Source organism: Rhamphochromis sp. 'chilingali' (genome assembly GCF_963969265.1).
Source record: "Rhamphochromis sp. 'chilingali' genome assembly, chromosome: 19".
Classification (NCBI taxonomy): Eukaryota; Metazoa; Chordata; class Actinopteri; order Cichliformes; family Cichlidae; genus Rhamphochromis; species Rhamphochromis sp. 'chilingali'.
The window spans coordinates 16,137,096-16,160,188 of record NC_137946.1 but is presented as its reverse complement, the minus strand read 5'-3'; the positions used below and the strand labels follow the sequence as shown (position 1 = coordinate 16,160,188).

At 40.1% G+C, this 23,093-nt stretch overlaps 1 protein-coding gene across 2 annotated transcripts; it reads left to right on the top strand.

The window, feature by feature from the left end:
• The first annotated feature begins 160 nt into the window (after nt 1-160).
• On the top strand, nt 161-22,032 carry hephl1b (hephaestin-like 1b). Of its 2 annotated transcripts, XM_080867467.1 has the most exons (20): nt 161-494; nt 2,206-2,450; nt 3,429-3,641; nt 3,925-4,137; nt 4,375-4,629; nt 5,294-5,462; nt 9,837-9,970; nt 10,120-10,251; nt 10,687-10,892; nt 11,218-11,362; nt 11,531-11,743; nt 17,359-17,575; nt 17,693-17,832; nt 17,909-18,034; nt 18,126-18,232; nt 18,331-18,565; nt 20,195-20,334; nt 20,468-20,621; nt 20,724-20,744; nt 21,614-22,032. In XM_080867467.1, exons 1-20 carry the CDS (start codon nt 319-321, stop codon nt 21,670-21,672), a joined length of 3,300 nt encoding a protein of 1,099 aa, XP_080723593.1. In that variant the 5' UTR covers nt 161-318; the 3' UTR covers nt 21,673-22,032. The 2 variants fall into 2 exon arrangements, with proteins under 2 accessions (XP_080723593.1, XP_080723594.1); XM_080867468.1 differs by lacking the exons at nt 10,687-10,892; nt 11,218-11,362.
• Nucleotides 22,033-23,093: the final 1,061 nt, after the last annotated feature.

The window sequence follows — 23,093 nt, the reverse complement described above, 5'->3', positions numbered from 1 at the left end:
TAGAGATCCACAGTGCTTGGCACTGCCTCTTTTGCGTAGTGGATCTAACTAACCTAATTTCCCAGCAGACCGCTTCAATTAAATCCAGAAAGAAATAATTGACTTGGGAATACTTCTTATCCCTGCACATCAGATACTACTGGAGGCGTAGCCTCTGGCTGAATAGCCTGACTGTTTTGCTTTGAGTTTCGTAAGCGTTGCGGTCCAGACGGACATTCGCACTCACATGGAAGAGTGAAAGAAGGTTACCCCTTGTTCCTGTACCAGCAAAACCCGCTGATCACTTTGGCCAGCATTTTAGACTGCGATCAGCTGAATATGGCACGGACTTTGGGGTTGTTTGCAACTTGTTTGCTGATTTTTCTTCTTTCATTGGGCGCGAGCGGGGAGCGCGGCAGGGAGAGAGTTTATTATGTGGGGATCATTGAGGACTTCTGGGATTACGCACCAAGTGGAAAAAACCTGCTTAACGGGAAAGACATCGAAGACGATGAGTGAGTTGACATTCGGAAAAGTATGCTCAGATAGTGGCGGCACTAATTGCTTGTAAATATTCATTTTTATTTTTAGCGCCTTTATATATAATGTCTAAGATCACTCACAAGTAGAAAGTCATTATAACTCATGTGGGAATAAAAAATAGACCGCGAAAGAAAAGACAGTTTAGAGATACAAAAAAGTTTTAGTGCAAAACTTGTGGGTTATGTCGCGTGCTCGGGGTGTGACAGTGTCTAGACTTTGTGTGCTTTGCTGGCAGTCTAACGGATGTGCAGGAAAGATGACAATGACTAACAGCGAATTACTGTCTCCTTTCATTAGATTAGAGGCTTCCTTTACTGTGTATCTATCTGCCATGTGTCTTTATGTGCAGCCAATCACCAAAAAGGAGGCACAGAGATCCTGTCTGACAGAAGCATTTGCATCACACCATGGTTAGGAATTTAATGAGAGATGTGACAATGAGACTGTGTGACCCTTGCATTTCACAGTTTTCAATTTCTAGAAAAAAAACCCATATAAAATAATACTGTTAATGCCGCTTGTACTTACATCACATGTAAGCATTGACAACTCACAACATTTGTCTGTGTTTCTGCTGTTATAGTTCAGGAACCAATACCTAATAATCAAAAATCCCTTTCTTATATTAAAAAAGAGGACATTAGACTGGACACATTTGCACATTTTTCATGAAATGAAGGAATGCTCATGGGTGTTGCGCAATGATTGAGACAATTTTGTCCTTCCTGTCAGAGAAATAAATAATTGTGAAGCATAAGGGAATTGCTTCATTCTTACACAATACATGGCATTCCTAAATGTAACTGAACCTCTGGACGTGCTAATAACGTTCTCAAAGTGTACAGGCTGTACTTAAACTGTCTCAAGCTGTTTAATCACTGCAGGGCATGTTTATCTTTGTTAGATATCATATTGTCTTTTCACTCCCATTTCATGGCAAACTGAATTCACAAGAAGCTTTAAGATGTTTCTTCCTGCCATTTGTATCCCATCATTTAAAATGTGGAATTGCGTCAAATCAACTTGCAATGCGTTTGCATGGCATTAGATTAATAAAGCCATATGTCGTATTATAAGACAGAGAAGGGGAAACGAATAAGCAGTGTTGGAGCAATGTTAGCACTATTTTGCTTTGTTCGGGTTCTGACTGAAACAGCGGTAATCAGACAGGCATCAAGGTTTTCAGTCAAAATCATTTGAGAATCTATTTAAGATAATCTTACTTCCAAAAGTGCATCAGCTACAGTTTCAACAACCTGTTATTAGCTCCCCAAAACATGTTATTAAAATAATGATATGTCTAATTGTTAAAGACCTGCAACCACATGCAATTTGTTCAGTGGCTTTACATCTATTCTTACACCAGGTAAGATCTAGTTCTTGTTTGGTCTACAATGAAATTCTAGCCGTTAGACAATAATCAAAATTGTATAAACTAAAAGATCTATCAAAGCCTTTTGTGAAAACCTAGAAAGGCAATGCACTTACTTTTGCTATATTTGTACAAGTTTGATTGAAAGTTGGTGTTGCAGCGTGGAACTTGACGTTGACCCTAACAAATACAAATGCAAGAAGAAAAAAAAAGTATTTTTCTTGTCTGTCTCCTACACACTCTCGGAATTCTGTATAATCGCTCCACTGTGTGTCTCACATTCTTGTTGTTTCCTTTTCAAACTTTCTCAGGCATGCATCAATATTCCTACAGGGAGGGCCCCATCGAATTGGAAGTATTTACAAGAAAGCTGTGTTCAAAGAGTATACAGATGCTTCATACAGTCGCCTGTCTCCTCGACCTGATTGGCTGGGCTTCCTGGGACCCATACTGCGTGCTGAGGTTGATGAAACTATTGTTGTCCACTTAAAGAACTTTGCAACCAGGAACTACTCTATGCATCCCCATGGGGTTTTCTATGAGAAGGATACAGAAGGTAAAATGTTCCATACTACTGGATATAGACAGAAAAATTCATGGTGCTTTTGCACACAGAGTCACACCTACAAGAACAAAGTGCTGTCAGTGAGGGTTACAAAGTGTCATTTATTCATACTGAATGATACCGATTGTTGCTGTGTTCAAAATTTGTAATAAGAACTGAATAATATAACTTTTTAAAAGTCCAAAAGGGCTTGAAGTTACATGAAACAGCTAACATTGTTTATGAAGTTCCAAGAAGGCGTGGTACTGTTCTCCTAGAAACAGAAGAAAAAGTGGCACATCACAATTCCAGAAAATGAGTGACTGCTATGGCAGATGTTTTATAAAGATATGTCTCTTAGGTTTTCTGAACTTTACAGCTCTCTGCTATGCAAGAAGCTCGTACACCACCCACCCCCACCCCAATCATGTGAAGGGGAAATCCTGCCGGAGTACACTTGAGAGCCTTGTGGAAATTGAGACTACAGCTGCAGTCCTTTCCTACTTAAAATAGAGAATGGTTATTGTTATACTTTGTGTCATGGTTTAAAATCAGCAATTTTATTAAACATGAGGAACGCTAAGTGGCATCTTTTTGCTTAAACTGGAACTTGAGCTGAAAGATAATGAGATCACATGTCAGTGGTGTCAGCACATTAAGATACTGAGAACTGAGAAAGCAGTTAATTTGTTAAACCTTGTCCCGACATTCACACTGTATCAAAGATCAGTATTCTCGTGACTTCTCATTTATGCTTTGTTTTCAAACACACTGCCATAGAAACTAAAGGCTTACCAGAAAGTAGAAAAAAAACAACAAAGAAAATGAATACTACCTTGACTTTTGAAACCTGCTTTAAATAACATCCTTGTAAATGTTTTCTAATATTTTCTACAAAATTCTTATTGAGACTATAAACTATAATATCTCTGCTCGGCTGCTTTCTGACCAGAGTGATCTCTTTGCAAACATTTTCCCTTCGTGTACCAGGTGCACTCTATCCAGACGGGACATCAAGCAAGTTGAAGAAAGATGACTGTGTCCCTCCAGGAGGCAGCTATACCTACCGCTGGGAGGTCAAACCTGAGTTTGGCCCCACAGATGATGATGCCAACTGCTTGACCTGGGTCTACCACTCTCATATTGACGCCCCCAGGGACATCTCCTCAGGACTTATTGGGGCGTTACTCACATGCAAGAAAGGTACAAATATATTTGGCAAATATATTTGATTGTATGTTTGGTGTGTTTCATACAGTGTTTTGCCTGCTGTATGCAGCTTTCTGTATGCACAAATTGTATGTTAAATCAAATGTATTTCTACATCCTAAGCCAGTAGTCTCATTCAGAAACAGCCTTTGTAAAAATAACATAAAAAAATTGCTTTACTTGAAAAACTGCCAATGAAGGATTGCCGTGAAAATCGCACACAGTGGGACACCAGAAGGAAACAAAGATTACGCATGCTCCTTTTCTTTGAGTGCAGGAGCCTTGAAGGAGACTAATGAACTAAATGCAGCCGAGGGAGACTCTGCCGCAAAGTCCGCCCGCAGTGATGTCGACCAGGATGTTTTCTTAATGTTCAGTGTGGTGGACGAAAACATGAGTTGGTACTTGAAAAACAACATTCAGAGATGTTTTGATCCAGAAACAGTTGACCCAGAAGACCCAGACTTTAAAGAGTCCAACCTTATGCACGGTGAGAGATAGATATTTAAAGTCTTTTTAGGATCATTTAATACTGGACTAACTGCACACATTCAGTCGGGCCAAACCAGCTGATGCAACTCAGCAATCTGCATCATATAGTTTAAAATGTGTTCACAGGGAATTCACTTCACATTTCTAATTCTGACAACAAAGGCTGTAGGAGAGGTTTTTGATGGCTAAATGTCTCATTGTCCTCTGATTGTGTGTGTTTTTCTCTGTGTGACAGCTATTAATGGGTACATGTTTGGTAACCTGCCTGGAATCGAGTTATGTCAGCACCGCGCAGTAGCCTGGCATTTGTTTGGGATGGGTAATGAGGTAGATATTCATTCTGCATTTTTCCATGGGAATACCCTGCTGGACCGTGGTCACCGCACTGACGTCCTTAGCCTGTTCCCAGCCACGTTCGCAACAGCCGAGATGGTCCCAAAAGCAAATGGAAAGTGGTTGCTGGCCTGCCAGGTTAATGACCACTTGCAGGGTAGGATGCTTGACCTTTAACCTATGTGTCACCTTTGACCTTCTGCTACAGCACTTTGCTGACAAAGGAAATACCCTTTTCATGGGGGTGCTGCTGTTTTGTCAAAGCCTGAGCATTCCCACAGCAGAGATTAGTATTTCTACTCTGAGCCTGCCTGGACTTGTAAAACACTTTCTAGAACTCAGCTGAATTTAAAAGCTGAAGGGTATGAGCAGACATTTTATTATTTGTTATTATTTTCAGGCTGCCCAAAATCTATTGAACATAACATTGAGAGAGTCATACAATGACTACCGCTAATTCTTGTGAAGAACTATTACTTTTTATAAGGCTGTGCTTTTTATAATGGCTCTCTCTTGTTCCTGACCCTTTGAGAAAAAAAAAAGTAACATTACTGTTTTATAAACCTATTTAGGCTGCAAATCACACAACTGACAGTTTTACATGTTGTAGATCTGCTCAGAATTTTGAGAGTAAACCCAATTTCCTAAAAGATAAGCAAGTTAAACATTTAAAATGAACTCTGGAATGTTTTTATCATTTTATAGACAGTTACTGTAGCCTGGAGACCTGCTCAAAGGTCTACATCTCAGTGAGTTTTTACTTATCTAAATTATGGTTTGTACGTGTGTGTGTGTGTGTGTCTGTGTGTGTGCTGTTCCAGCTGGGATGCAGGTCTTTTATGAAGTGAGGTCGTGTAACAATGAGGCCGGATCCATGCTGACAGGTGGAGTTGTAAGGAATTACTACCTGGCGGCAGAGAAAGTCCTGTGGAACTATGCCCCCTCAGGAAGGGATTTGATCAGCAATGTATCCCTTACTGAAGCAGATAGGTGAGCAACATATTGCAAAATGCAGTCTAAATAATGCCCCAAAAGTTTATTCTGTTCTCTGGACAACGCTACATCCAGATGAACAGAATCAACTTATGGGGATTTACTTACCTGGATGATTGAGCATGCATCAAGATAGTCTAAATAATGGTTTACATGTATCTCAAAATAAAAGTTGATTTATTATTTAGCCCAAAAAACTCAAGAAGAGACTTAAACCAAACACACCATCAGTCAAACCAACATAGTTTCATGCCAGGTTTCCCCCAAAACACACTCAAGATACCTTTATGGGTTGATCTTGTCTCTCTATCTCTGTCAGTACTCCTAACTCTAAAATGGGGCTTGACTTTCTGTGTGCATGCCCCCTGGAAGGGGCTGATTATACAGTACATGTGATGCTCATTCAGGCTGTGTGGTCTGGTTTGAGTGACCAATTCCAGAGCATGGGTCACAGCCCCCAGGTGGAGCATGACGGTAATGCAGGTGAACAATGTGATTCTGTGTGCAACAAGTAAAAAAATAGTTTAAAACCAGAGGTGTGGACTCGAGTCACATGACTTGGACTCGAGTCACATGACTTGGACTCGAGTCAGACTCGAGTCATTAATTTTATGACTTTAGACTTGACTTGAAAAAATGTTCTAAGACTTGTGACTTGACTTGGACTTTTACACCAATGACTTGGGACTTGAATTGGACTTGAACCGGTTTACTTGAAAAGACTTGATATTTTACCCCAAATATAAAATTTAACATGCATATTATATAGAGATTGAAAATGTGACGTCATTCACGGGCAGAACCGCAAAGGATTCTGGGAACTCGTGGCAAGCGGTACTAGCGCATGCAGGCTTTCAATTAAAATCAGTCACACAGCGATAAAAAGAAACACAAAAATGTCAAGAAGCTGTTGTATTATTAACTGCAATAGCCGGTCGCATGACAGCCACGGGAAGCCGACGGGTAAAGAGATCGGTTGTTATCGGATTACGTCGTTGAAGAGAAATTGTTCGAGCCATGTTTCCAAAGTAACAAAGACGCGACGGATGGTCTGGATTGCAGCCATTCAAAGATCAAATATAACGTCCCAGAACACTCCAGCTCACATGTTAGTCTGCTCCAAGCATTTACACGGAGGTCAGTGTTTTTTAGTAGTTAATACGTCATTTTCATAACATAATTGGTGATATAGGTTACAAGCAAGTCTGGCGCTGAACAGAAATTGTCGCGCTATGCTCCTTTGTTTATTGTGCATAAATAGTGAATTGTCCTGACACAATATTGCGTTTCGCTTCTGTTATTATGGTACACTGACAAAAACATATACTTTTATTCACAGGATAAAACAGGTTTTTTGTATCACTAATTGCCCAGTACGATTACAGCATACAATATTATTGTCACTGCTACATTTCTGTGATGGGTACCAGAAATTATTTCCACTACTAATTAATTACCGTTGAGCTCAAAGGTCCTATTAATAAACGGTTAAGGAATGTGTATTTATGACGACGATTTGTGAGACTGGTAAACTTATGATACGTACGATGGTCTTTCGTTCTACACGGTGCATTTCAAGGTCCTGCACCCATCCGTCGGTAAACTGTACCTGGGCTTGTTGCAGTGACCGGAAGTTACTAAACTTCATGAGTGTGTGCACTCACTCCAAGAACCGTATGATTATAAATATGCATATAAATATGCTACGATGAGATAGCTGACGTCATCTAACTAGCAAATGTTTTCCAGGCTACGTTGGTGATGCAGTTTTTTTTAATATGTATGATATTTTTGTCATGCGATTTTAAAGCCGGTCCTACAACCGCATCCAAGAATAACATGCAGCTTATCTCAGAACTGTCGGTGAAAATTATTCTTGGAGCTAGGTTTAATTGAGCTGCATTTTAAAGAGGTGCAATTTCACAATTTGTGTATATTTTCTAAGTTCACTATTTTGTCATGTGTTGAGAAAAACACAGATTAAAAAATTACATGGTCTAATATTTACATTTAGCATAACTGCAACATTATTTTTTCGTTTTTTTTTTTTAAAGACTCGAAAGGACTTGAAATTCAAAGTTTCAGACTTGAGACTTGACTCGGACTTTTACACCAGTGACTTGAGACTCGACTCTGACTTGCCTGACATTACTTGAGACTTGACTTGAGACTTGAGGATAAAGACTTGAGACTTACTTGAGACTTGCAAAACAATGACTTGGTCCCACCTCTGTTTAAAACCTTGTAATAAAGTTTGAAAGTATCAAAACAATTTATATGTAATCAATTTTTACACTTATTTATGCACTGAAAAGCACGTCATCTTTCATAACTTGCATGGAGAGTTGAAATGTAGTGACAGCTCCTTGGTGACAAAAGGAAATCTTTTAATAGAGAGTCAGAGTTGTGTGTAAAGGTGCGGGCAGGTGGCAGGCTTTCAAAGATTTCACATCAGATAATAGAATTCTCAATTTTGGAGTAGCTTGTGAAGATTCAACAGTCTAGATGATCATGCAGCAACCCATCTGTTATTATCTGGTATTTATTGTTGATCTGACACCAGTTTTCGTTCTAAGTAAGTAACTAAGGTCCAAGTAAGACATTTCTCATCGCTTTTACATCTAGGTCACATATTTACTAGGGGTGCAACGATACACAAAATTCACGGTTCGGTTCGGTTCGATACTTTGGTGTCACGGTTCGATATTTTTTCGATACAAAAAAATGTTCATGCATTTTTAATTTGTCATTTATTAAAATTATAAATATATATTTTAACTCAAAAGTACAGTTTTAAAATTTAACCCTAACCCTTGTGCGTGTTTTTTATTTTGACAGCGAATGCGCACCTGCGGACCACTTATGTGCAGCCCTGGTTATTTAGCTCGTCATATTGCAGCCACAGAAATTCTTTTGTCCATGAAACCATAAAGCTGCACTTTCTTTTTGCCTTATAGTCTGATTTGTCATAACTTCTCCGTTTTGTGGTAAGCTTTTCTTTGGCTGTCACTTCTTCACCCTGACCTGTCTTATTTGGCTCAGCAGAACTGAAATGCTTTTACACGCACTCACATAAGCTCAGCGATCCTCTGCGTGATCAACCTCTCACATGTTTAAGCTGCGGGAGATTTCACTTGTCATGTTTGCATAGTAAGCTAACGATTGATAAGACGATGTCAGAGGAATTGGTGCACAAATTATCATCACTCACAGATCAGTGCTGTCGCTCTCTATACACAGTTCGCACGATTGCAAAGTGAAAGCAAAAGAACAAGCGCAAATTCAAACGCGATTTCAATATGTCACATATTGACAGTGGCTCACCGATGCCAATGACATAATTACCCAGCTACATTTCTGAAAGAATGCGAAAGCATTGACATATATTTTTCGTACAATAGCCCGACGGGCAGGGAAGAGATAGATTTTGGTAGCCCGACTGAAAAAATCGCTAGCTCCGGGACGTCGGGCTAGCGATATTGCAAGCCCTGTATCTGATTGAGGAATCACTCATCTTTGGAAAAGAGAGTTTATTACAGAGAAATGTCTCTTTCCAAAATAAAAGCTATACTATCCGCTTCTTCTGGGCTATATTCTCAGCAGCATAAGGAGAATCATGTGCTAACAGCTGTCTAAATGACTCGGCTAAAGTTAGTAGCATGCTTGTTGTTTTTGTCTTTGCACTAGGATGATGTCGGCGTAAATGTGCAGTCATATTCGTTGTGTTCCCACTAGTGCTTTCAGGTTAATCTCGTTGAAATGACCTTAACGCCACAACACGGCAAATCTCCGTTAACGAGCTACCGCCGATCGCTCCGTGCATGGGGCTAGACGGCCAACACGTTAACGAGCCCCTGCGCTAACACACTAGTTCACACCAATGTAATTGAGCATTGCATGGCACATCCAACATACTGTTTTACTTTAGTCCATGACTCGCTTACCTTCAGGGTCATACGTCACATGAAAACCAAAATAATTCCAAACGCCAGATCTGAATGAGGTTCAATTTGCTTGTTGCAAGCAGAGCTTAACTTCTGTCTCGCTAGCTTGCCCTGCGCTCTTCCTTCTGACTATGCTGTCTGTGTTGAGCGCTCAGTGGATCTGCGCTGGACAGTGCAGCCTAGACGGAGTAGTCGAACGCAGATTCACTGAGCGCTCAACACAGACAGCATCGTCAGAAGGAAAATTGATAAAATAAATTACAAATGTTGTATTGTTCGATACATATGCGTACCGAACCGAAAGCACTGTATCGAACGGTTCAATATCGATACGAATATCGTTGCACCCCTAATATTTACTACAACCCACATTTACAGTTTTTGCTTCATTTTCTTCCTCCAACTATCCCATCTTTTTCTTTTGTAGTCCATCAGATGTGTTTTTTGGCAGAGATGATGGAAGGCTCGGTGGTCAATACATAAAAGTGATATACAAAGAGTACACAGATGATACTTTCACTACTGAGAAATCAGCTGATCTTGGACATTTAGGACTATTGGGTAAGTCCTCCCTTTTTTCACCATGTTCTGAATAAAAGTCACCTTTTCTCTTTGTTATACGTTTCCTGAAACAATTCACCAAATTCATCAAGTTCACTAAGTCTCAAGATCTCTTATCTGATTACAGTGTTCCTTTTCTATTCATACAGGTCCAGTCCTGAGGGCAGAGGAGGGTGACACTCTCAGAGTGACATTCCTCAATAAGGCTGATAGAAACTACAGCATCCAGCCTCATGGCCTTCATTATGATAAACACTTCCAGGGAAGCAGCTATGAGGATGGTGAGGAAGCAACGATACAAACACAAATAATACTGGCACAGTTAACTCAGTAAGTCAAGGAGCTGGGATATCCTGTAATTCTTAGGGGACGCTACTTATTCTCTAAAAACACAAGCTGAAACTAATGATTAACTGTTCAGACTGACCAAAGCATACATTTGCATTACTGATACTTTAAAAAGAGTTACTGCAAAGAAATAAATGAGTATATCTCTACAAATTTAAAAAGGTAATTAATCACACAAAGTAAGAAATAAAAGCTGTAAATGAACTTGTTCATACTCAAAGTGCACATTGTTTGACTAATACATATGATATTATATTAAGGTGTTAAGCATAGTGAAAAGAGAATCACAGTGCCTTTTGACTGCTCTGTACTGACAGCAAGTTATAGTAAACCAAATTGTTTGTACTTCTTTGTCTGCAACACTGCAGGTGTTGAAAAGCCAGGCTCCCATGTTGGTCCAGGTGAGAACTTTACTTACACCTGGCAGGTCCTGGAAGGCCCATCATCATCTGATTCTTCCTGCATCCCTTATCTCTACTACTCTGCCACCGATCCTGCCAAAGACACTAATTCTGGACTAGTTGGACCTCTTCTTGTATGCAAGAGAGGAGTGCTTGGGGATGACGGCAGACAGGTGCTGCTTTGGTTATGTATTCAGACACGTTCTCATGTTAAAAAAAACCCCAAAACCTTAAGGAACCTCTGAGTGTATACACTTTTAAATAGCTAAAATCAAAATAGCACTTGCCTTTTGTTTGACAAGTTGCTGGGGATTATCAAATTTATTAGAACTTTAATAATACAAGATAGCTAAGATAAGGACAAAATAATTTATGATGAAAATTTTAAGTGTAATTTTTAAGTGCTTTTTAAATTCTGTGTGATGTTACCTTAAAATCAAATTAGCAGCACTTTAAGAGCCTTACTGATTCTGTAATTTTGTCTCTATTGTCTAACAGAAGGATGTAGATAAGGAGTTCTTCCTTCTTTTTTCTGTCATGGATGAAAACATGAGCTGGTATTTAGATGAGAACATTGAGAAGTTTGGCAGCAATGAGACTAATCAAGAGCACGAGGACTTTCAGGAGAGCAACATGATGCATGGTAATCAGTCTGTTTGGTGAATCAGCTGAATAGATATTACCTTACCTATTTATCTGAAAAGCTATTGAATCAGCGTTGATTGCAACTCAGATTTTGTCATATTTGAGACCCGGTTCAGGTGTGTCTTTGTATTTTTTTCATATTTTTATATCTTCCTTTTCATTTCAGCTGTAAATGGGCGCATGCATGGGAACCTTCTTGGCCTGGAGATGTGTTCAGGGGACAAAGTCAGGTGGTACACCTTTGGGTTAGGCACAGAGGTGGACATCCATGGCGTGTATTTTGAGGGAAACACTTTCAACAAACAAAGCACCACCCGGGACACTCTCAACCTTTTCCCTCACACCACTGTAGCTGTCGACATGAAGCCTGACATTCCTGGTTAGTCTCACACACACACACACACACACACACACACACACACACACACACACACACACACACACACACACACACACACACACACACACACACACACACACAGACAAAAACAACACACTTCATCTTTTCCCACACACATAATCTGTCATTGAGATTTTGTTTGGCAGTTAAAGTTATCCTCTATAAACATGTTTACATAAGTTTGTGTGGATGCCTCCTGTGATGCATACACTAATGCTTATACAGTACAAACAGGAAATTAAGATAAGATAAGATAAGATAAGATAAGATAAGATAAGATAAGATAAGATAAGATAAGATAGAACTTTATTAATCCCTCGGGTGGGTTCCTCTGGGAAATTCGATTTCCAAAAAAGCACAGCACCGACAGAAGTTACAGAGTTACAGAATATTATATATATATATATACACACACACACACACATATATATAATACAGAGACAATATAAATAAAATATACCAAGGGGATAAATAGAATAAATAGGAATAAAAAATAAAAATACAAGTGAATTGCACATTTCAAGTATTGAGTCTATTGCACTGTTGACTATTTACAAAAGTATTGCACAAAAGGTATTGCACAGTGAGGTGAAGAGGCACTACAGCTTAGTTGTTCCCCCCTCCTTTGTCCTCCTGTTTCCCCTCCCTCTCCCCTCCAGAGAGGAGTTAAACAGTTTGATGGCGTGTGGGACAAAGGAGTTTTTAAGTCTGTTAGTTCTTGTCTTGGGGAGAAGCAACCTGTCACTGAACAGACTCTTCTGGTTGTTAATGGCCGTGTGCAGAGGATGCCTGGCATTGTCCATAATGTCCATCAGTTTCTTTAATGTCCTTTTCTCTGCCACTGTCACCAGAGTGTCCAGCTTCATGCCGACCACAGAGCTAGCCCTCCTGATCAGTTTCTCCAGCCTGGATGAGTCCTTCTTTGCTGTGCTGCTCCCCCAGCACACCACAGCATAGAAAAGTACTCCAGCAACCACCGACTGGTAAAACATCCTCAGGAGCTTCCTGCAGATGTTAAAAGACCTCAGCCTCCTGAGGAAGTACAGTCGGCTTTGTGCTTTTTTATACAGGTGCTCTGTGTTGCATGACCAGTCCAGTTTATTGTCCACCCACAGCCCGAGGTACTTGTACTTGTTGACCACCTCCACCTCCTCCCCCTCTATCTGAACCGGCAGTGGACCTGCTCTAGACCTTCCGAAGTCCACAACCAGTTCCTTAGTCTTTGAGGTGTTGAGTTGCAGGTGGTTTGTATGACTCCATGCGACAAAGTTCCTCACCAGACTTCTGTACTCCTCTTCCTGATCATCCCAGATACACCCCATGATGGCTGTGTCGTCTGCAAACTTCTGAATGTGGCATAATTCAGAGTTGTAGCAGAAGTCAGAGGTGTACAGGGTGAAGAGAAGAGGGGACAGCACAGTTCCCTGTGGTGCTCCTGTGCTGCTGACCACAGTGTCAGACGTGATGTCCTTCAGCCTGATGTACTGTGGTCTGTCGGTGAGGTAGTCGGAGATCCAAGCCACCAGAGAATCTGGTTCACATTGTCCTTATGTATGTTTAAGGCTCTTCTGCTAAAGGGAAATACCACAATGAATGACGTTTAGCTATGCCATTTACTTTGTTCCACACTAGACATTCACCTTTAGGAAATATGTTACTTACCTCAGCTCTTGTCAATTTTAGGATTTTTTTTGTACACACACACACACACACACACACACACACACATATATATCTATTAGGGGTGCAACGATACACAAAATTCACGGTTCGGTTCGATACTTTGGTGTCACGGTTCGATATTTTTTCGATACAAAAAAAATGTTCATGCATTTTTAATTTGTCATTTATTAAAATTATAAATATATATTTTAACTCAAAAGTACAGTTTTAAAATTTAACCCTAACCCTTGTGCGTGTTTTTTATTTTGACAGCGAATGCGCACCTGCGGACCACTTATGTGCAGCCCTGGTTATTTAGCTCGTCATATTGCAGCCACAGAAATTCTTTTGTCCATGAAACCATAAAGCTGCACTTTCTTTTTGCCTTATAGTCTGATTTGTCATAACTTCTCCATTTTGTGGTAAGCTTTTCTTTGGCTGTCACTTCTTCACCCTGACCTGTCTTATTTGGCTCAGCAGAACTGAAATGCTTTTACACACGCATTCACATAAGCTCAGCGATTCTCTGCGCGACCAACCTCTCACATGTTTAAGCTGCGGGAGATTTCACTTGTCATGTTTGCATAGTAAGCTAACGATTGATAAGACGATGTCAGAGGAATTGGTGCACAAATTATCATCACTCACAGATCAGTGCTGTCGCTCTCTATACACAGTTCGCACGATTGCAATGTGAAAGCAAAAAAAACAAGCGCAAATTCAAACGCGATTTCAATATGTCACATATTGACAGTGGCTCACCGATGCCAATGACATAATTACCCAGCTACATTTCTGAAAGAATGCAAAAGCATTGACATATATTTTTCGTACAATAGCCCGACGGGCAGGGAAGAGATAGATTTTGGTAGCCCGACTGAAAAAATCGCTAGCTCCGGGACGTCGGGCTAGCGATATTGCAAGCCCTGTATCTGATTGAGGAATCACTCATCTTTGGAAAAGAGAGTTTATTACAGAGAAATGTCTCTTTCCAAAATAAAAGCTATACTATCCGCTTCTTCTGGGCTATATTCTCAGCAGCATAAGGAGAATCATGTGCTAACAGCTGTCTAAATGACTCGGCTAAAGTTAGTAGCATGCTTGTTGTTTTTGTCTTTGCACTAGGATGATGTCGGCGTAAATGTGCAGTCATATTCGTTGTGTTCCCACTAGTGCTTTCAGGTTAATCTCGTTGAAATGACCTTAACGCCACAACACGGCAAATCTCCGTTAACGAGCTACCGCCGATCGCTCCGTGCATGGGGCTAGACGGCCAACACGTTAACGAGCTAACTGCGCTAACACACTAGTTCACACCAATGTAATTGAGCATTGCATGGCACATCCAACATACTGTTTTACTTTAGTCCATGACTCGCTTACCTTCAGGGTCATACGTCACATGAAAACCAAAATAATTCCAAACGCCAGATCTGAATGAGGTTCAATTTGCTTGTTGCAAGCAGAGCTTAACTTCTGTCTCGCTAGCTTGCCCTGCGCTCTTCCTTCTGACTATGCTGTCTGTGTTGAGCGCTCAGTGGATCTGCGCTCGACAGTGCAGCCTAGACGGAGTAGTCGAACGCAGATTCACTGAGCGCTCAACACAGACAGCATCGTCAGAAGGAAAATTGATAAAATAAATTACAAATGTTGTATTGTTCGATACATATGCGTACCGAACCGAAAGCACTGTATCGAACGGTTCAATATCGATACGAATATCGTTGCACCCCTAATAGATATATATACACATATATATACACACATATGCTATATGGTTGTTCCTGCAGTGAAAAAGGGGAGTATGGATAGGTAGCGAAGTTAGCACTATAGATCTAAATAGTGGTATGTATCATAAAAATAGAATATTAGAATTTCACTCATCAAAAAAAACAAAAACAAAGCAAAGATCTAGATTCACAAAATATACAGCATCTGTTTGCTCATATTGCGCAGACATTTGCAAAACAAGGAAAACCCCAAGCAAGCTAAGCTTTGCAAAAAAGGTGCAAACAACATCTTTTTTCCTGCAGTGGTAATCACTGACAGTTTATTATTGCATTGTTTTGTCACATGCTTTTCTTCAGCTTGACTCAAAATACATGCAGTCAAACTGACAGGAAATAAACATGAAATCAAAGGTTTTTGTACTCTGTGCGTTTATATCTACCATGCCATGAAAAAGTACTTTTCCCCCTTCCTGGTTTCTTATTTTTTCGCATTTCATCAAACATATTTTAATAATTAGTAAAATAAATAAAATAATAACTTGAGTAAATATATTTCAGTTTTTCAATGATGATTTCATTAATTGATTGAGAAAAGTTATCCAAACCTATAGCCCTGTGTAGAAAGTAATTATCCCTGAGTTAAAGCTTAGTTCATTTTCACATGTTACACTCAGGCTTCATTACTGCAAGACCTGTTGAATCAAGGAATCACATACACAGACCCTGTCTGCACAAGTGAAGTAGGCTAAAAGATCTCAAAAAGTAACACTTAAAGCCCCAATGTAAAGAAAAAAGCTGAGAGAAAATCATTGAGGTCTGTCGGTCTGGAACAGGTTATAAAGCAATGTAAATATAAAGTCTTTAGTATTCTCGTGAACCACTGTGACAGAAAACCTGGAACAGTGGGGAACCTTCCGAAACCTGTGTCTGGCGAGACCAAAATTACTCCAGGAGTTACTCCTCGATGGCTTTTCCAGGATGTCACACATTTCACATTTGTCAGAAAACATCCTGATCATCCCAAAGACTTTGGGGAAAGTATTCTGTGGACTGATGAGACAAAATGACTTCACACCAACAGTCAAATATGCTCTTGGTAGTGCGATGGTCTGGAGCTGCTTTTCTGCTTCCAGACCTGGGCGTCTTGTCATAATTGAACCATGGAAACATGAATTCTGCTCTCTACCAAAAATCCACAAGGGCAATGCCCGGCCATCAGTCCGTTCCCCTGAGTTCAAGCTCACTCGACTTATGCGGCAATCCAAAACACACCAGCAAGTTGAAGTGACCAATTAAGTGTGTCATGGCTACTGAACGGACTCACGCGCAGACAGTTCTTCCTCAGAGACCAAAAGGAGATTTATTTACAACAGGATCACCTCAGTGCTATATATATATGTACAGTGAGTTGGGAGGGGGGTCCAGGGCTCCAGGGAGAGAAGGAGGGGGGAAATCCACACACACGCTTCCTCTTCCACACAGTCACCGCCACAGCTCCTCTGCACACACGACCTCCTCTTCAGCCGCACTCGCTCCAAAACTCCACACACGCTGCCACACCCGGGCAGGTCCCGTGATGTGGTCCAGAAGAGGGATATCTACACACAGAAGTTAACATTAGTTCCACAGCAAAATACACACAGGGGATTCTTTTGAAAATGCCGCGAGCACGAACTCAGGAGGTTCAACATTCCAGCGGTGAGCTGCTCTGTGCCACTGCCTTAAATAGCAGCTGGGGAAATCAGCAAGATCAGCAGCAGGTGGACACAATCACACAGGTGCGTGGGCCAAGAGCGAGAGCCCGTAACGAGCTCCACCCAGGCAGAGAGGAGGAGGACGAACAACAACAACAACAAAACCTGTAGCCAGAGTGGGCCAACCAGAGAGACACGGGGACCGTGACAAAGTGACTTAAATCAGGTCGAGATGCTTTGACTTGACCTTAAACATACTGTTCATGCTTGAAAACTGTCCGATGTAGCTGAATTAAAAATCTCCTGCAAAGAAGAGTGCGCTGATATTCCTGCACAGTGATGTGAGAGACTTATTGTCAGTTATTGCAAACATTTGATTGCAGTTCATTCTGCGAAGAGCGACACAATCAGTTATTAAGTTTGCCTTTTTCACATGGGGCCCTGTTTTTAAGGCACATGAATGTGTCCAAATCCTTAACCTTTTCTTGTTTGTTGTTTCTCCAAACAGGTGTGTATGAGGTGAGCTGCATAGTAATAGATCACTACTCAGGTGGCATGAGGCAGTGGTATAAAGTTAATGAGTGCCCAGGAAAAAAAGTAAATCACAAATACACAAAGCTGAACAAGACTGTGCGATATTTCATCAGTGCTGAGGAAATAGAGTGGGACTATTCACCTAAGAGAGACTGGGAGCTGGAGAAACACCATAGCACACCAAAGGACAGGTGTGTGAGTGAGATAATTGCAGGATGATACGTTTCATTGTTGAAGCCACAACCTGTAATTCATGCCATAACTTATTACTGTTTGTTAATAGAAGCAAATTGCTACTTGTCTCCCAGTCCAGGCAGCATATTTGTGGGAAAAGGAAAGAACAGAATTGGCTCACGCTATAAGAAGGTGGTGTATAGAGAATATACTGATGACACCTTCAGTGTTCAGAAGAAAAGGCAGCCCAACCAGCAGCATTTGGAAATTCTAGGTAAGCTTAACAGTTCTTTATGTTGTTTTTACTAAGAGAAGAATGAAGATGACATGAGTTTTATTTTCTCCTGTAGGGCCAATAATCAAAGCAGAAGTAGGAGAGCAGATCGTGATTATATTCAAGAACAATGCCACCCGACCATACTCAATAACCACACATGGCGTTAGGGCCAGCGGTGGACACATTCCTGTCAAACCCGGTGAGAAATGAATTTTTAAACGGGCATAAAAAATGCTGGCTTTTTAAAGAAGCAGTAGGATTCATACTTTTTATGTTCTCTGAACCTTCAGGCAACTTTATTGAAGTAACTTGGGATGTTCCTGAAAGCTCTGGTCCAGGGGTCACGGATCCTAACTGTATCTCTTATATCTACTACTCCACTGTTGACTTTGTTATGGTAAAAATAGAAGCGCATCATTTACAGCGCAACTAGAATATTTAAGCAGGAGTTGAAGTATTAGATTTTATTCTGATAAGGTGTTTGTTTATGTTCAGGATCTGTACAGCGGCCTTCTGGGGCCTCTGGTGATATGCAGGCCTGGGACTCTGAAGCGTGGGGAGGGTCCCGATAGGGAGAGGAGTGACGTGGAGAGGGAGTTTGCACTGCTCTTTATGGTGCATGATGAAAACAAGTCCTGGTATTTGGGAGACAACATCAGAACGTACCTTGGTCTCAACCCTGAGAACTTCACTCCAGATGAAGAGTTTGAGGAGAGTAACAAGATGCACGGTAAGAAGAGTGAACGGGGCCACAGAAAGAAAAACAACCTTATTGGCCAAAGAATTAAACTTTAGATTTAGTAAACATATTCACCTATTATATCCAGAGAAGATAAACATAAATTGATGTCTGTTGATCTTGATGTAACCTAGTATAAATGTAATCGTTTTTGTTGCCACCACAATGAATCAGGACAGCAAATCAGAGATGGTTGAGCAGAAAATATTCAAAAAAAACTTGATGATTTGAAATGGAATGACCCAGATCTCGAAAATAGAAAATATGCACAAATTTAACAAAATAAATTTCTAACTTATGACTGAGAACCTTCACAGACATAACTTATAACTACAGCACCACTACAGCACCACTACAGCACCATCTGGAAACTCCGTTCTGTTTGGACAGGACTGTCTAAAATAGTTTTACTTTTGTGGAAGAACTTTTGAATGCTTTTATATTAAACAGTTTTTGAGATATTCATGTTCAAACATGAATATCTTTGTTACGGCCCTGAGCCGGCTGTGTACCTTTGTTGTGCTCTGTCTTTAAGACTCCACAGGTCCTTCCTGATTGGAGAGCTGGCGGCGGCTGATTGGTCTCCAATCGGGAAGGACCTGTGGAGTCTTAAAGACAGAGCACAACAAAGGTACACAGCCGGCCCAGGGCCGTAACAATCTTCAACGTGCAAAAAGCAGGTCGACTGACCATTTTTTAAAAAATGATCTTGAAAGGCATTTGGTATATGAAGCTAAAATTTCACAGCACTCATTATACATGTTCAAACTTTCGCCCATAAAATTTTTAGGCAAATTGGAACTCGAGCAGATCAGAGATCAAGCAGGCTTGTGTTGATTTAAGATGGAATTAATCAATATTTAAATCTGGTGTTTAGTCAGAGACACATTTTGTGAAAGAAACAGTTTATTTCGTGTCTGTTGAGCTGTTTGAAAAGTTGCATCTGAAATGACCTGACGTTACTCCATTTATGCTCACTCCTCTTCTGCAGCTAGATGCTTAAGTTCAGCAACTGCAAATTTATATCTGTACCATGAAGGCATCGTAGGGATTGTTTTCTTGTTACTGAAGGGCATGCCAGCCTGCAGCTCGTGAAAAATAAACTCATCCAGTAGTAACATGCATTAACCTGTCTACTTACTCATTAAATGACGGTGCTTGAATGATGTTTTGAATCTTTGCTGGATTCCTCTTCTGGCCCACTTTAACCCCTGGCTGTATCATAAAATAGGCAAATCTGGGTAAAGTTAGGGCACAGTGTAGAAGTGCCAATAAAATTCTGAGGAGAGTTAAACAACACAAAAAGTTTCAAATGCAAATTATTTAAGATAAAATAAATTACATATAACGCATAATAACAAGCAAATCCCCAAATTCAGCCCACAAACATCAATGTACATCATCTAAAGTTGATCCAGCAGGAAGCAGGGACATTCCACTTCTCTTTATCAGACAGTAGAAATGAGGTTAAATTCAATAAAGTCCTGTACTGGATACAAAATCAGACCTTTATTCCTCAGCTTGCTTTTGATGAGTGTGCTGAAGTGTGTTTGCTTTCACATTTCCTGTTTCTCTTGTGCACCATGTCTCTGATTCTGTGTGTGAATGTGTCTGCTGCAGGGATCAATGGGAAGCTATATGGGAACCTCCATGGATTGGAGATGACTCAGGGCCAGAAAGTTGACTGGTATCTCATCGGAATGGGCAACGAAATAGACATGCACACTGTTCACTTTCATGCAGAGACCTTTACTTACAAGGTTTGTTTGTGCTTTGTTAGTGGTCACTCGCAGCGGGAAGACCATTCTTTCTTTCGCACCGAAAGAATCATATCTCCATTTATATTTCCTCTTTGCTGTTCCCCCTTTTTTGCACCACTCTTATGTGTGTCAGACGGACCTTGTGCACCGTGCAGACGTCTTTGATCTGTTCCCCGGGACCTTCCAGACTGTGGAGATGGTGGCTGGAAACCCAGGCACATGGTTGCTCCACTGTCATGTGACTGACCATATCCATGCTGGCATGGAGACCACTTTCACCATCAAAGGTTGGTCAGTGTAAAGGATCTGCGGGGCAGTCTCTCATGTTAATACACTGTCACCTATTATTTAGAAATGAGTTTAACATTTCGCTTGTTTGTTTTTTTCAGTTCCAGAAAACTCCTCGCATGGTAAGATCTGTTTTTTTCACGTAAAAATTGTTACTGGGCGTCACTGGGTGGAAGATTTCAGTATTCTGTCACTTTAACTTTATATCAAATAGAGCCTAAAAGTAATGCAACTTAATTTTGTAGGATACATGATTGAAAAATAAATTTCACACAGAGTATTGAATTTCTTTAACAACTTTTGTATTATGTCACTATTACTGTTTCAAAGGACTGCATTACATTACAATAACTATGATGTCATTGTCACAAAAATACACTTTAACACACTGGGTTGCTATTTATACTTTTAAACATTGTAGTTTTTTTTTTATGTATTATGTGTCTGAATATATTCCTGATTCTGTATCCTGTGCCTGGAATTACATACAAAATGTTTGGAGGCATGCTTTTCAGTAACCAAACATGCATAAACACTGGAATATTTCTTCAAGAGCAGTGGTCTTTTTTATTTGGTGTGGTTACTACCACAGCATACCATTCATCTCTCCTCTGCGGCACACCATCGGTCACAAGTACTGCAGGACAAAGCATTTCCTCAGTACTGTTATGTAACTGATGGGGAATGTTTTTAAAGTTTATCTGTCTTTGCTCTGTTTGTATTGGGTATAGCAAAACAGTCATTTGCGTCGGGTGTCCTTGTGGCACTGTTGATGCAGTGCTGCTAAGGAATTTTTGACTAAGCGTAAATGTTGATAAGGCGGGTGTTACATTTAGTGTTCCCTTTTTCAAAGATCAAACATATGCATTTCTAGAAAACTGTTACCTGCAGCCCATCACAGGGAAGATTCATAGATTTTTGGGTAATGTTGTAATGCTTTTCTGGCTTCCCTTATCTCTCACTTATATTTCTTTTCCTTTTACACCACCAGGAACTAAAAGCTCCATAAAGCTGCTGCTCTCGCTGTTTGTTCTACTGGCTATATGTTAATGATGAGGGACCCTGACAACAGATTATATGTGTGGATTATAACAGTGGTCACTGATGCACTTATAAAACTGTCTGTCACTTATGTGTTTGATTGAGATCATGTACATAAATATCAAGCATGGCCCAGGCCAGTTAAATTATATATACCACTTTACAATCATGTATAATGTTCAAGATGACTTTATGCATTAGAATGAAGGAAACAAAGCATTTTACAGTTGGGATTTGTTTCTGTTGCTGCTTTCTGTCATATTGCACTATGTTGGCTTTTATTTTTATTTTTTTTTATTTTTTTTACTTCTGCTACCAAATACTGGATTTCAAGTATGAATGTGCAATAAAAAAAAAACTTTTTCAGTTGCACTGTGGCATGCGTCAGTGTGAGTAATTCATTTTCTTGTGCTAGCACAACAGTGCTGGGTTTGGATGTGGAACAATCTGTCCCACTAGACACCCACAGATTTCTTTTCTAGATGTGAACACTTGAGGAGAGTATATTTTTAAGACAAGCTAGACTTATTTATGCTTAGAAATGAGTACTAATGAGTAGAAATTCCAGAGAGAGTAAAGATTTATTGGAGATTAAACAGTACTCATGGTACATACCACAGACGAGTAAAAGTGTTAAGCAAAGCAGTCACAATACATTTATCTGTTTTAAAATAGCAGCATTTTTGTGAACCTGAAAGGCGAAAAAATTGAACAAATTCCCCAAATTTGACTCATTTTACTGTTTTTTAGCTGAGCTTGAGCTTTGCATATGGGCCATGAACCTGGATGACTGTGCCAGGATCACTAAAAGCCACAAGGTGGCATTAATTCTATGAAAAAACAGCAAGTTCTCAATGTGTGTGCCACAATTTAAAAGATACCGGATATTTTTTTGGTTTTTACCTTAAGATTAACAGTTAAACATACAGATTTGGCCCCTTGTTGAGACAGTAAACAATATCTAAATGATTAGACTATTTGACGCAAATGTAAGGTGTGAAAAGCAAGCAGGTCAATAAATGGTTTTGATAAGGCTTGGAAAAACAGTGCACTAGGGATTAAATTTACTTGATGTGACTGCAAAGAGTTTGTCAATAACTGTGAAGTAAGGCTGGGTACCTCCACCTTGTGATGGGCCTGCTGATATTCAAACAGACTGATTAGAGCTGAAAATTAGAGATGAGAGATCCCATTAGTTTAACTGTTTTGCTGTTGAAAGGTTTAAAGAGTGCTCTCAGTGTGAGATACTGAAGACTGTAACAACACAAAGCAGCACATCAGTGTTTATGCAGATATGGTCACAGTGGTCACTGAATCATTGAGTGGCCAATTGATTAGAGCTGAATCACAGTCCACTGCAGGGGGACAAACTCAAGTGTCCAACCTGAAAAACAAGTTTGCTGATATAACTCTGACATTTCGGTGTAAAC